The sequence below is a fragment of the Mya arenaria genome, chromosome 6 (genome assembly GCF_026914265.1).
Source record: "Mya arenaria isolate MELC-2E11 chromosome 6, ASM2691426v1".
In the NCBI taxonomy this organism is placed as follows: domain Eukaryota; kingdom Metazoa; phylum Mollusca; class Bivalvia; order Myida; family Myidae; genus Mya; species Mya arenaria.
In genome coordinates this window covers 14580370-14596259 of record NC_069127.1, presented here as the reverse complement: position 1 = coordinate 14596259, position 15890 = coordinate 14580370, and the positions used below count along the sequence as shown (strand labels likewise).

The following is a 15890-nucleotide window of genomic DNA, read 5'->3' as shown; positions in this document are numbered from 1 at the left end:
GCCATTTAGATAAGATGAATACAGGTATTGTATGCTTCAGCTTTGGCGTGTAGTTGGCTAGATGTTTCCTCCTTATAAATGATATTGAGTTTGCTGTTTTGTAATTGTAATGATGTTGACATTTGTTCCAGGAACTTTGGTTATTTCAAGGTATTTTGCGTTTTCGATTAAGTATCAAGGCTGAAGTAGTTTGCGTGTTGGCGATGTATGAATCACTTTACACTTATCAGGATCGAATGCCAAATATCAGTCATGTGCCTGGCCAAGTCTGTAGAGCAAGCAATCGCCAGCGAAGTTTATCTTAATGTCTTTATGGATATATCGTTTACGTTCGTCAGGAAGAGCAGGGGCCTCGGTAAAATAATGACATAAGACTGGTGCAAGAACGGAATACATTCACAACAGGCACATGATAAGTAAAATAATTTCACACCATATGAGTGTTTATTGTCTATTGCCAAACACAACGAACGGGAGACTTAGCTATAAAGAAAATTAATGCACGTTTGTATCGGTGAATTCGGATAAGTTGATATAAGGGGTCAACAAATGGGTCACTGGATGAAACACTAGAAAAAATCACTCCAAATAATTTTATTTGTCGTATTGTAAGACTCTTGTTCAGAATGTTTGCCTTACATGTATTTCATAAAATAATCACCACATGAAGAGGCATATCATAACAATTATACGTTGTTATATAATGACCCTGAACGACATCTGGGTCAACTCGAAGACCGTCTTTTACGTTTTCAGTTTTAGTGGCCATGCCCAATATCGCTTTAACCGTTTATAGGACATACACAACTTCACCCCACCCCCAGCTCGCACCTGTTTGGTAGATTTCACTGTCGTATTCTAAATAATGCCGGGGGAATGGCATTTACCCGAAGAAAGCTCACCCGACACCCTACCTGGATTCTTCTGAACTAGTTCGCCGTATACAGGCAAATGACAAGAAGTGTTTAAAGGGAGCATTTATAGTGGGCGTTCCAATTAAAACCAACCGTCTGGCAACGTTTCGTCATCTAACAGTATACGCGTACTGTATACATCAAAAACAGAAAACGAAGATGAATGTGTCTGATATATGGTTTATTCACACATACAACAAGCATTTTGCATCCATAAACAGTTTCGTCTGAAACCAAACAAACAAATCACACATACATGTGCATGCATTCAATTAGACATATATGCATATTAACAAAATACAAAAAAAAATGTTTCTGAATTTAGAAAGCATAATAGAACTAAACCAATCTTATATAGAAGCAAGATCACAAACAGAATGTATGTGATGACTTTCACGTACATGAGTAGTATTTGTTCACACTTACGGAATGGTAAACAAACCTACTCATAGTAAGGCTTCATTCAATATATTGATAAAAGATTAACAATAAATGTATCTGCAGGTACAGTGTGTCTATACAACGTGACAGTTTGAGACATTTGTCTCATTTAAAATAGGGAAGAAAAAGAACAGTTATCTTTGTTTTAATCTCCATCCGAAGGAAAATGCTGCCTTCCGACGTAGCATGTTTGACGTTATTTATCACGTGGTACACACACAATGAGATATATGACTGAATTAAGCTCATGTGATTTCTTAACCTGTCCAAACAAAATTATTAATAATCAACATTAAGATGAAAGAAACATAAAAAATCATAACATATTTAGTATTAGTTTAATTACATGTACTAGTTTAAACATATTTAAAGGGCCGCCGTCCAATGTAAAACACAAGGTACTCCCTTGGTACGTAAATAAAGTGTGTAATTTAATCATTAAAATATGCAATTATGCATTGATTAAACATTATACAAATATACATTAAATGTGCACATATATAGAGTAGCATATTATACTTACCATATTGTATTATATGAATAAAACAGACATGATTGTCAAGAGGGTGTAAGTGAGCCGTAACAAATAAATGTACACACACATTATGTATACTACTGTTATGTAGACTTACAGAGGGTTTACAGCCGACATTCTCCATTTTAAAAAAGTAAGGATAAATATAAACACAAAGTGCCCAAATCGTCCAAGTAACAGTCTCATTTTTGCCAACAATCTTACTACCATTCCCACTATTTATAATAGGAAAAGCATGTTTGCATGCTGTTCTTCTACATAGGAAACAAAACACTATTTAAAAAGACTAAGGTAACAATATTGCATAAAACATCACAGATACACATATTGCCAAAAATAATATTATGTACATAAATTAATAGAACATGCATATTCAGACTTAAAAACATCAACACTAGTACTGTTTAAATACATCATAAATCATAAAAAAACACATTACACTTAATACAACTTTCATCTATAGAATAATGCTTTTTGTAGTCATACAAACACAATGACAGCTATAAGAACATTGTCACAAATAATCGCATACTACTTAGATCAGGAGAATCATACAAAATAAGCAGTAACAAAAATAAACCAAATAAATTTCACAGTAGCACACACATATAGACATATGGTCATTAAGATAAAGCTTATCGTCATAAGCTTACCATGATCCTTGAAATAAGGTCATTGGTAAATAGCAGGCACATGTGCATATATTGTGCACGTGCACATGCATACTTAAAACACGGTTTGAGAATGCATGTACATAACAAAGCACAAACCATTAAACTGTGTTTTTGATATGATCAGTATTGAAACTAAAATAAGAAATAGAGTTTCTTGGAAAAACTATGCTTTGGTCCAGTGAGAGTTATAACACGTTAAGCTGTATTATTCACATACATGATAAATAAATGGGACTATTTGGAACAAAAATATTTCAGTAGTAATGAACACCATACTATTAATAAATAAATTAAGGAATGTATATACAGTACAATATCATTATGGGTTTTGTAACTGAAAAAAATAAACATAAAACATAAAATAAATTGTAGACATACATGTTCAACTTTCATGCATACTAAACATCTATAGATTAACGCAAAAAAATGCTATAAAATAAACCTCAATTAATACTCCAAAGCAAACATCACATTCAAAGCTTTGAATTCAAGTTTTTGCTGAGGACAGAAACGAAAATACATCTCAATAACACAAGAACTAATAGAATCCTTCAAATCAGTAACAATATTCAATGACAAATAAACAACAACTGATACCATAACACATATGAAACAACCACCATGCACAGACTAAAAGAGTTTTAGAAATGCAAAACAACACAAAACGGATTGAAGGTCAAATATATCAGTTATTTGAACAGTCTCAAATTAATCATTTCGTTAAACAGTATTATGGCATGTACATTAAGAACAAGATATCTAGTATACAAAAACCATGAAAATGTAGCAGTTTGCAAAGTTTGTACCTCTAAAAGGGGGTTTCATTTATTAGAGTCGCATAAAGCACAGACAAGTTTGTCTTTGATCTATAATGTTTCATATACAACTCTTTATCAGTGTCGCCTTCGTCCCATTTTCTTTCGAAGAGTCGTATATCCCATAATCCATGTACACACGCTATGTTTGAAGTGTATTTCCTGTGGGAATTCCACCAAAACTGCTGTGTCTAGGCATGTAGTTTCCATTAATTCTACAAAGGCTAAAAGCTCTTCACCAAGCCTGCAAAACAGATATGATGTAAAAAAAGTAGCAATCAATAGTTAATATACTATTGATAATGAAAAGAGAAAAATATTATATTACAACATATGTTTTTATGAACATCTCTGACAAAACCATTTAACTTCTACAAATAGTTTGAACATAATATATGTAATCCTAATTATTGTAATTATAAAGAAAAGCAAATTTAACATGTCTTCCATCAGTTGCAATCAAAATAATGATGGTGTATTTATAAAATTCTTTATGATTAAGTATGCTAAAAGGCAATTTCATTTTGATGGAAATGTAGTAATATTCTAACAACGGTAAAATATCAAACAGACTGCAATAACAAACCTGTTCTCCGTATTGTCAATGTAATCTTCGTCACTGGTGTTTTCTCGTCTTGCAATCCGTAGGAGCATGAATTCGTGCAATATTTCTAGAATGCCAGAAAGCTTATCAACACTCAGAGTTTTCATGTAGCCACCGAGTGATTTCTGCAGCTCTTCGGACAGCTCGTCATGGTAAGGCTCCAGAAGAGTCTCAAACACTTCCTAAAAGATAAATTATTGGTTACAAGATACAAGAATCATTATTTGAAGTCGGGTATGTGTTAACAAGAAACATTAGCTCAATGAGCTATTTTCCGACATGAATAACAGACATACATAACATATCAAATAAAATAACAATGAGCTTGTGACCTGGAAATAAAAGTATATACATGTATGTTAAAATGAACACATATTGGAGCATGCATTAACAAATACAAATAGGAAAATAGGATTAGAGCATCAAGAACAGTGATAACACCAACTAGTTTTCCCGGCTGTACGACCAGTCCACACACGCACAATTCCACTAGTTGATATACCACTGTAAAATGGTTAGTTATTTCAAAAGTATAACTTAAAGGGTAATCATATACATTGAAGTAGCAAAATTGTAAGTAGCAAAATATTAAAGGGAATATAAGCTTTGTACATCAATGTGTAGTTTGTAAAAAAACACCTTATAATTAATCTAGTATGATAGGAAAAATCCTTTAAAAGTATTGCTTAGAAGAGGTATGATATGTATCATGTTATTTTGATATTACACCAATCACTGTAAAAGAATGTTAATTGAAAAAAGTAAAGTCATAACACCTAAACAAAATACTTGCCGAAAGAAAAACACAAGTAGTTGTATGTGTTCGACAGATGTTATATAAATTTGAACAATCATAATTAGATATGTGCCCATGTAATTTAATTTAATAAGTTGTTATTTTAGTCCAAGAAGTACGCTGAAATCTTTTCTGGTATTTGAATGCCATATCTTGTCCAGTGGGTGTAAGCCATCCCATTGAAAACGAAACTCCTTTTCCGTTAAGACAAAGGATAAAAGATATTCAGTGAAACATCTTATATTTCTCAATTTCTTCTAAAAAAAATTAAAGCAAAAAGGTATTATTTACACATTAAACATTTACAAGAGGGACCTGTCCAGGTGCGGATCAGCCTTCTAAATTCCAGGTAGTTTTGGAAGACCCTTTTTTCCTTTGGGAGGCTGTTCCATACCTGATTGGCCTCAAAGTGGAATGTGTTTTTTCCCATATTCAGTAGTTCTTACTGATGGAACGTCTACACAGTTTTCGTATCTCATTATTAAAATTACATGTCTTAAAAGTTACATGGTTTTGAACATATTCTGGTGAGATACCATACAGATATTTGTAGGTTTCAATAGCAATGTATCTTACCCTGCTCAAATGTAATGTTGGCAACTGAACTCTATGAAGAAGAGTTTCGTAAGTTGAGGTGTAATCATTTAAAACAACTTTTAAAGCTCTGTATTGATTTTTTTTCCAATTTTTCTGTGTTGGTCTTGCTACAAAAATGCCAAACGACAGGACAGTAGTTAAAATTGGATCAGATAAAAGATTTAAAGATAATAAGCTAAAGTATTGGTTGTCAAAAAATTGCTTAATCTTTGAAGAATATTCAATTGCTTAGCAGCTTTTTTGCACATTTTAGAAATCTTGGCATTAAAATTTAACTAGAACTCCGCGAGTCGGATGTGTCGCCTGACGAATTATTTACTGTCGACATTATAGCTGTTAGATTGGCATTTTATTCATTTATAGACAATGATGTTGCCATTTAACTTTCAAGTGTAGGTGGCATTTGATAGTTTACGAGATATGCCAGGGACAAAACCTAAGCAAGAAAATTAACAAAGGGCAATAACTCTAAAAATATGGCAGCAAGAGTAACGGTTCTTGTGCACTGCACTTGCCCTCAATGAGATCTATCTAGCTATTAAGTTTTTAAGTTGATACCTCTTATATTCTTCAAGATATGCCCCGGACAAAACTGACAAAGGGCAATAACTCTAAAAATATGGCAGCAAGAGTTACGGTTCTTGTGCACTGCACTGGCCCTCAATGAGATCTATCTAGCTATGAAGTTTCAAGTTGATAACTCTTATATTCTTCAAGATATGCCCCAGACAAAACTTTAAGCATGAAAATTAACAAAGGGCAATAACTCTAAACATATAGATGCAAGAGTTACGGTTTTTGTGCACTGCACTTTCCCTCAATCAGATATACCTACGGAATAAGTTTCAGGTTGATACCTCCTATAATTTACGAGATATGCCCCGGACAAAACCTAAGCAAGAAAATTAACAAAGGGCAATAACTCTAAAAATATGGCAGCAAGAGTAACGGTTCTTATGCACTGCACTTGCCCTCAATGAGATCTATCTAGCTATGGAGTTTCAAGTTGATACCTTTTATATTCTTCAAGATATGCGCGGACAAAACTTTAAGCATAAAAATTAACAAAGGGCAATTACTTTAAAACTAAAAAAGCAGGAGTTACTGTTATTGTGCACTGCACTTGCCATCCATGAGATCTATCTACATATGAAGTTTCAAGTTGATAACTCTTATATTTTACAAGATATGCCCCGGACAAAACTTTAAGCATGAAAAATAACAAAGGGCAATAACTCTAAAAATATGGAAGCAAAAGTAACAGTTCTTGTGCACTGCACTTGCACTCAATTAGATATATCTACATATGAAATTTAAAGTTGATACCACTAATAGTTTAGGAGATATACCCCGGACAAGCGAAAATGGGACGCGGACGCCGCCGACGCAGCCGACAAAAGTAACCCCTATATGTCGTCTTTTCAGGCGACACAATAAACTACTAAATGTTTCACTTGCTCTTCACAAACAATGGTGTGATTAAGTTTATTGAATTGTTTGATTTCTTTAACAGACCTTGAGCCAACTGAAATTGCCCGAAATTTGTCAGGGTTAGCCTGCATTTGATTGGAAGTAAACCAGTTTATCAAATGTTACTTTCTTTTTCAAGAGTGGTCTTAACAACATCAGGATTTTTATCACAGACCGAAAGAGTACTGTCATCTGCATAATTATACAAAGCTGCATTATTGATAAAGTAGAAGATGTCGTTTAGGAAGATGTTGAAAACCAAAGGCCCTAATATTGATCCTTATGGTACGCCTTTCAGGATGGAGTCCCACTCACTGTTAATTTGACCAAGTTTGACACGTTGCTTTTTGTTTGTAAGATAGCTGTGCATAAGTTTACATGCTGGGGCTGAGAGACCGTATGCATTAAGCTTATCTAAGATGAGATCATGGGGCAGGCTGTCGAATGCTTTTGAGAGGTCCATTAGAACTGCGCCTACATATTTGTTCTCATTTTACGTAAGTGCATATGCACTTAAGCGGATTAAGCTACAGTCGTTAACCATTTTTCAGTTAATAATTTAGTTTCATAATTAACTCTAGGTTTGTATGACTCAAATAATGACAATATCAGGATTTAGTAAAGAAATGATTATGCCAATATTTTAAATAGCTGTCCATGTGACAAAAATAGCGAAACACACCATCTGTTAAACGCAGGATGGTCACAGAAACCACCATGTAACAATTGGTCTAATACTTAGTCTTCAAACTTCTTATAGTTTGCTCCTTGGAAACCCCACAAACACAGACAAAATTTATATAAGTTGTATTTAACAAGTGTTTTCTTTAAAAAAGAACTAAAGGGGTTCAAACAGTATTGAAAATAGCCACAATATTCAAAATAGCCGCGGGTAAAACAGGGTTAAGGGACGTAAGCCCCGTTGAATTTTCCAATGACATTTATATCAGTTTCTTCTTAACGTCCTACGGTTTTATGCCAATGTCCGAGCAAAAATCAATATTTACATCTGAACACTAGTCTGAAGTTTAAAGCTCGCGATCCAGATTTCAAGATTAATCCTGACCAATAGAACCCCAAGTACTATACATTGTGAAAGTGTACCTGTTTTGACGTGAAATGTTCGACCATAAACTTGGACTTCAAGTATGACAACAGTAACCACAGAGACTTGGCATGCTGGAACTCACACGCCTGTCGGGCCTGGAAATATAAAAATGGTTAATATGGACTGAAACAATATACCATTTGGAACTGTTATCATTAGTCTTCTTATAGTTGAATACATTTGCCCAAAAAGGTACACCCTAAATATCCTTTCTTGATCAACAAAACTAAATTCTATTTGTAACGCTTCTTGTCAAAATTTTCACATCCCGTTCTATGTAATATTCATACTTGAACAATTTCAGCAAACATTTAAGTGATTTACGCGTACAGCTCTTGCGAAACGATGCTTATTTTATAGAACCACATACAGGTATTTTGTCACTCATAATATTCATCTTTTGTTCGTTTCTCACCAAACAGGTCGTGGGTTTCATCTCCATCGGGATTAAGATCTCAATCTTCACAACATGACACCTGTTCCTATCACGAAATCGAACATTGGCGTAGCTCATATCAGCCTTTAGGGACTTGTTCACATTTTTTAAAGGTCAGCTATCGAAAAGTTTTATTTAAGAGTGAAATGTGAAGAAAATTCTTAATTCAATAACATATCATCATCAAAACTGCAAATTAGAGCACTACTGCTAATAAGTAATAATTATTTTAAACCTACATTGTAACATAAGACGATATACTCTGCAAAAAAAGCATTAGAAACGCCTATAAAAGTTGAAGTATTTTAGGCTTGGATTTACTTTTGTTGGAAGAAATTATCTGACAGATGCATTGTGATGTCATTCATAAAATAAACTGAAACTTTTAGTTACTGAGCCGTTTTTTCACCTCAAGGTCATCGCGAACTTGACCTTTAACGTACTGATCTCAAAATCATTATTGTATAGGGGTCTTCTACTTGACATGACCACCTGTATACCAAGTATGAAGCTTCAGGACCCAAACGTTCATTAGTTACTGAGCGAAAACGAAGTGCAACGTACGGACTGACGGATAGGGCAAAAACAATATGTTTTCGCGACCTATTGGGGGAGACATAACAAGATATTATGCCAATACATATTCTGATTAAAATTGGTGATGACTGAACAAAGGCTTCTAAGGTTATCGATCGGACAATACATAGTTTATGCAATGTCCATAATTTAAGGGCACCTACTATAGAGTTACTATAGCAAAATGGCTGTTTATCAAACTTGTTCATTACATCTTATGTTATTGATCGGACAAGACCCATTTTAGGTTATTTCAATAATTTTAGGGCGATAACTCTTGTGTGACTCTAGTAATATGGCTGATCAACGAGTCTGACAGACAGTTTTCCCATACACATTCTGACCATATTTGGTGATGATTGGACAAAGGCTTCTAAAGTTATTGATCGGACAAGACCCATTTTAGGTAATTTCAATAATTTTGGGGCGATACTTTGGAGTGACTATCGATATGGCTGTTATTGATGTTGTCCAAGACATTATGCCCATACATATTGTGACGAAATTGGTGTTGAATTAAGAACTGCTTCTTAAGCGCCACCCGCCCGACGCAGGTAGCACTGTATGTCCCGTTTTGAATTGGGGTATAAAAAAACAATAACCTGCTAAGAAGGGGTTTTGTTTTTAGGAGCCTTGCTTTGTTTTGACGGAATTTTCTATTTGATTCTTTGCACACATTCTGATATTAGATTTCTTTCTATTTTTTCGTAAGGTTTTACATCTTTTGTTTTAATGTCTTGTCATATTCTTTAAGATTGACAAACCAGACTTCTAAAAAAATCATTTTAAAAAGAACTTTTCTACTTTCACTTGCAACACAGGTAAATTTAACATAGGTAAATCGATCACTTCAGCTTCAAATTAACGTCATCTTAAAGCTGTCTTCACGATTCAAATAAAAAATGTATAAAACTCATACAAACCTTCTGACTTGTCATTGCATGTTCCATCTGCAGTGTCTCGACCATAAAGGTGCTCAGATTTTCTGATTGCTGTCCGCCTGCAGTTTTGAGGAAACTAATGGCTATGTCGAGGTTGTCAAGAAATCGGCACAAGTCTGGTAGTCTCTTTATCTCTTCGCTTATCTGTGTCTTTACAGCTAATCCCAAAGTTTGCTGAGAAATTAGGGAACAGATAAATGAAATACTTATGTAATACAATAATTTTTGAAAATACTAGTATATAAGCATAAACTAAGGCAGACAGATATGAAACTATACCTGTTTCTGCTCTTCACCAGTCAGATAACGTTACAAAATAATGTTTGAGTTGTACATGTAATACAAATAAAAGTAACTGTTACCTGTGGAATTTTTTCTTCCAACTTTTCGAATACTGCAGCATTTGTAAACTCTGTCCGATATACCATTTGGTCAATCTAAAAAGCACAAACGACATGCATAAACAATTATATAACAGAAATCAGCTTAATAGTCAACTGTTAAAAGTTACTACCAAAGTAATTATCAACAAATATTAAATATTTATCAAATTTATTAATAAATACAAGATGCATTTAAAATCTTGCTAGTAATTTTCAATATGAGCAAGTAACAACCGCTAATAAACACATAATACACTGTTATCATACTGCATGAAAATATACCTGCAAGTAATATCCAATGTCTATTCTGGACTTTGAGAAGAGGAACCTGTCCATGATCTGACGTTCGAGCCCAGCAAAGTCGTACTCTATCTTTGTACCCTTACCCATCTCAAAAGTGTACTGACAGTTGGCTAGGACGAGGGGTAGGATATCCTGCTCGTTGTTGTAGCTGATCAGGTGGGCCGACGTTACCTCCATCGGAGCCACTGTCTGGATTGAGTTGCGCTTCCTCAAAACAGAATAATTTAATGTTAATATGTTTTTAAATATACGACAACAAAGCAGTCATACATACCAGTAGCAGTCTCAAGCAGACATGCATTTATAGAAGTATAAAGCAAACTTGTAAAATATAGTTCCAAATGTATCAATATGTATTAATTAACATAAGTTGCAAGTGCCAACAATTTCCAGTCCCTTATAGATATCAAATGTAATTACCTCCCAGATTCCTTCATATAGCTGTCTAAGAATTCATTCTGTTTTCTGAATAACAAATCTAGCATTGCATATGAGCAAAGTCCATTTTCAGTGCTTGCTGGGAGGAAAACTGACAAAGGCGTTTTCATGGAAACTGGCTCAACACACTGATGCTTTGGAACCACAATACTTCCAAATTCTGTTGTACAGACTGCAACAAACAGTAAACATAGGTAAATAATTATCTTATTTTATACTATTCACTTGTTGCTTGTTGACATGTAATGATAAGATTTTTCTAATGTCACAATCACAAACAAATTCCATGCGCTCAAAATAGAAACAAGTTGGGTTATGATATGTCCATCCTTACTAAAGTTATTCAGTTTCAACCGTTTTTCTATTTTTAGTAAAGTGACATTGGCCTTGACACAATCCCGTGACAGGTCTCCATAAACTCTTTCTTTATACCAAGTTTGGTCAAGATATGTGGACCCTGACTAAAGTTATTCAGTTTCAACTGTTTTTTTTTCTAATTTTAGTTACAGTGACCTTGTCCTTGAACCTATGGACCCTGAACGCATTCCCATGAAATATCTCTATAAACGCTTCCTTTATACCAAGTTTAGTCAGGATATGTGGATCATAACAAAAGTTATTCAGTTTCAACTGTTTTTCTACTGTTAGTAACAGTGACCTTGACCTTGACCCTAGGGACTCCAAACGCAATCCCAAAAAGGTATCCATAAACTCTTCCTATAGACCATGTTTGGTCAAGATATGTCAACCCTAACTAAAGTTATTCAGTTTTAACCGTTTTTCTATTTTTAGTAACAGTGACATTGACCGTAACCATATGACCCCAAACACAATCCCATGAAAGGTATCCATAAACTCTTCCTATATACAAAGTTTTGTCAAGATATGTCAACCATAACTAAAGTTATTCAGTATCAACCGTTTTTCTTTTTTAAGTAACAGTGACCTTGATCTTGACCCTAGGACCCCCAAACACAATCCCATGAAAGGTATCCATAAACTCTTCCTATAGACCAAGTTTGGTCAAGATATGTCCATAAGAGAGACTAACCGTAGAGTTCAAGTAGCTTGCGAGTTATATTCCAAGCTTGAGCAAAGTCTTGCAACCATTTTTCAGTGTCAGGTCCGGCATGTTGCTCTGTAATTAAATATAAAGCATTATTAGTCAAGTTCCTGCATTTGTTTTACATCAAACCTTGGTTTTAATCCCATGGAGAAACACAGATGGATGAATGAAAAGTTCTAGAACATGATCTATTTTACATATTCATAAAAAAAACATATTGTTTTTTTTCTGATATCAATGAAACAAATAATATATACATGTACCTGCCTTTTACCTATTACCTTTTAAAAAAGAAAAACAAACCTTTTATCATGTCTTTCATAAGGATTGTGTTTGCTTCAGCTTTGTCAAGTTTCTTTTGGAATTTCTGCAGCAATATCCTCTGCAGACTTAGAATGCTTGGAATGTATTGTATTGCCTGAAGAATGTGGTCCTGAAATGAAAGTATATATATAATGAAGTATGCACATGCAGTTGAAATTGTGTAACAATCCATGATATTTGTTTTCCTGTGCAGCAGTGCAGTTTCTTTTTAATGAAAATTGGTTTGTTCATTTGATTAATTAATTGATTATGTAGTTATGAAGGTCACATACCTATTTTTCACAAAATAATAAAAACACACAACTTTCAATGCCTGATATTTACTCAGATATATTAGACTTTAGCACCATACATGTTCCCATTGCATGAAAAAAGGACAAACAAACGCATAAATTGCGGTAAACTATATTCAGCATTAAATATAAATACCTGTTTCAAGAACAATCTCAGCACTAAAAGTCTGTCCTTTCCTGACGAACTCCTAGTTTCAAGGTCTTGTCTCATATGCTCTATGGATATCGGCGTTCTGTATCGCCATACACGTGGAATGTCCTCCAGCTGCTGGGGATCCTCGGCCTGCTGCTGTGTATCCGTCTCATATAGAATGCACATCAAGGGATTGGAACCTGAAATCATATTTTGGAAGAGTTTAAGAATTTAATGTTAATCTAATACAGAACATTTTTTTTTAACTAACTGACCAAAAGCTAAGCAGGCGGATGCCAATGCATGCCCCTTTTTCTCAATCGATCAAGGGACATCATTCGCCTTATATGTTAGCCATAGTTTAAGGACTATTTATTTGCCCATTGTAGCAGTTAGTTTGTGTATACATATTGTATTGTAATTAACACTCACCTAGTCTCTGATCAGTAGCAATAACTTGGTTGAAACGCTTCAGGTGGTGATCAAGTCCCTGAAAATTTAAAAGCATCAATTGTCAATAAACTAGCCATTGTTGCCACTGCTTTTGTACACTTATTCGCAAATGTGCCTAATGTGTAGAAATTAGCCATTTAAGATTCAAACAGTTAAAGTCTCATTTAAATAATAAATATTCACATAATTATCGAAGAGGAGAGTTGGCATTCACACAATAGTACGATAGTAGTCGAACAGGGGCATAGCTGAAAACATATTTAATCCACAGTTATGTGCGTTTCTACGTGTGCATTATTTCCTACAGCATGTGCATCAAGTTTTATATGGATACTTTGAACGTTGTTTTTAGTTGTGTTCAAGATTCAACTTCTGCACAATAACGCCGATGCCGAATACGAAGAAACCGACAACGATACCTAAGGCTATGACCTTACTCTTACCTTTTTAGCTAAAATCTAATGATCTTTAAATCAAACTTATTTTCACCTGAAAAACATCCTGCAAGTAAACCGCAGCAAACTGTTTTTCCCATGCTTGTCTCCCTTGTTTGGTTTGAAGGTGAGTGATGTGTCCGCCAACAGTGGTTTCTTTAAAGATCAGTTATAAATAATTCAACCAATGGTAACAAAGCCTACGTAAATCAGTATCTAAATATTCGTCATTAAATTAATATTATGCATGTTTCATGATATTAAACATTTATAGCATAATGAACCTTCTTGACAGTTATTTACCTTCATTATGTTTGACCATGATATTCTGGATGACACAATGCATGAGCAGTAGGACGTCATCTACACTCCTATTTAGAGCTCGCTGTAGGTCACCGATGCTGGTTTCAATGTGCTCCCAAAAGAAATGCCGGATTTTGTCTTCCTCAATGTCCGGGCGGACAATCGGAACCATCTATGAACAAAGTTTGACAAGATATGTCAGGCCTTGGGCCTTGTCGGTCGAGTAACCATTATAAGACCACAAACTGTAAACATATAAGCCTACTAATAGCAGCCAATTTATCCAGTGTTTAATGAATAAATGAGTGGTAATCTAATGTCAAAGCCAACCTCTCCACCAAGGAGGACTGTAGTTCCAACGATCTCATATATTTGTTCAGTGTTGCATGAAAATCCCTCAAGGGGTTAAGGAGAAACGGAGCAGACACCAAATATATGGTCTGAAATTTTGATCTTGACCAGGCTTGCCTTGAATATAGGTTCCGAAAGTCGTCTGGATGTAGTGAATATTCGACCAGTGTTTCATGAAAATCTGTCAAGGGGTGGACACCCAAAACGACGGACATACGGATTGACACCAGATACACACGTAAAAACAAAATGTACCCACAGCATAGCATTTGGGGAGACTAAGTATTCAATTAGCATCACATCCTCTGGATTAGGCAAACCATGATGACAATGTGGCCTATTTTTTTTTTTTTTTTTTAAATTTATAATCTGAATAGATACAAAAAGTTATTAGTAAACTGAAAAACGAACGTGTTGAGGAGGACCGATGAGCATGGACATGTGTAGCAACAATCGGATCACACAGCAGTGTAGAGCTGACAGCTCCCTCTCTGGTCGTAGGGGTGCATTGGGTACCGCCCGACCCAAAATGTGGCCATGCATTGTGTTGTCTCCACTACAATGATGTGGAAAGCAAGACATTAATGTTCAAGTACAAACATATTTATAATGGCTGACAGATGATTATTCAAAATATAAGATTTCCTATCTAAACCCTATTGTTGTAACACAGGAATCACTTATAAAATATCAAATAAAAAAAATCATCTAAATAAATGTTATAATTATGTTGCATATTTGCAATCAAATTTACACGATTCATGTCTCAATATCTTATAAAATATGATACTGATGTTCAATACCCGGCATGTACAGCATTCCCTGGTAAAGCCACGTGACCTTGACCGCCGATATCAGCACCGCAATCTTTACATTTTGCAACTTGATATGGTCTCCCGCACTAAAATACATCAAATGATTGGAAATGCTTCAAATAAGCTTAAATATATTTTTTAAAAATGCTTTTACATCATCATAAAAACAAGACTGTTCCTCATCTGTTTTTTCTTCACTAAAAAGGGGGACCAGTAACATATCTTGAACGTTTATGCCCCAGAAGGTCGGCATATAGTACTCATACCGTCTATCAATCCGTCCGTCCCCGCGGACCGAAGTGCAATAACTGAATAAAACTTAGGCTAAGATACGTTCAAGGCCAGGTTGGCAATGATCTGCATATTAACCCTTTTAATTTTGAGGCCCCTGAATTGGGTAAGCAGGTTAGTAATGACCAGCAGATGACACCTATTGATTTTAAAGTCAGTGGGTCAAGATTCAAGAACGTGGTAATGAAATTCTGTTTTTGTTCAATCACTGTAAAATGTTTAGACACAGGAACCTCAGTGTGAGAATAGTAGATAAAGTCTTTAATCATGTTCAGATGATGACTTATATTTGCAGATAAAAATGTTTCCTCTTAGTAGCAGGGAATAAGTAAATATGACCTTTGACTCTACGACCTCAAAATCCATAGGGGCCATCTTCTGGTCACCTCCAACCTA

At 34.8% G+C, this 15890-nt stretch overlaps 1 protein-coding gene across 3 annotated transcripts in view; it reads right to left on the bottom strand.

Moving 5' to 3' along the window:
* Nucleotides 1-1078: 1078 nt before the first annotated feature.
* The window catches only part of LOC128237277 (E3 ubiquitin-protein ligase rnf213-alpha-like), a 136364-nt gene continuing 121552 nt past the window's right edge, over nucleotides 1079-15890 (bottom strand). For all 3 annotated transcript variants that reach the window (XM_052952649.1, XM_052952648.1, XM_052952650.1), the window contains exons 83-97: nucleotides 15192-15289; nucleotides 14800-14944; nucleotides 14038-14209; nucleotides 13790-13890; nucleotides 13280-13337; nucleotides 12851-13047; nucleotides 12401-12530; nucleotides 12083-12169; nucleotides 11014-11203; nucleotides 10573-10801; nucleotides 10270-10344; nucleotides 9890-10081; nucleotides 7951-8049; nucleotides 3966-4165; nucleotides 1079-3623 (exon numbers count right to left, since the gene is read on the bottom strand). In XM_052952649.1, coding sequence (XP_052808609.1) covers nucleotides 3458-3623; nucleotides 3966-4165; nucleotides 7951-8049; nucleotides 9890-10081; nucleotides 10270-10344; nucleotides 10573-10801; nucleotides 11014-11203; nucleotides 12083-12169; nucleotides 12401-12530; nucleotides 12851-13047; nucleotides 13280-13337; nucleotides 13790-13890; nucleotides 14038-14209; nucleotides 14800-14944; nucleotides 15192-15289 — 2139 coding nt within the window. In that variant the 3' untranslated portion in view covers nucleotides 1079-3457. The remainder of the gene's footprint in view (nucleotides 3624-3965; nucleotides 4166-7950; nucleotides 8050-9889; nucleotides 10082-10269; nucleotides 10345-10572; nucleotides 10802-11013; nucleotides 11204-12082; nucleotides 12170-12400; nucleotides 12531-12850; nucleotides 13048-13279; nucleotides 13338-13789; nucleotides 13891-14037; nucleotides 14210-14799; nucleotides 14945-15191; nucleotides 15290-15890) is intronic.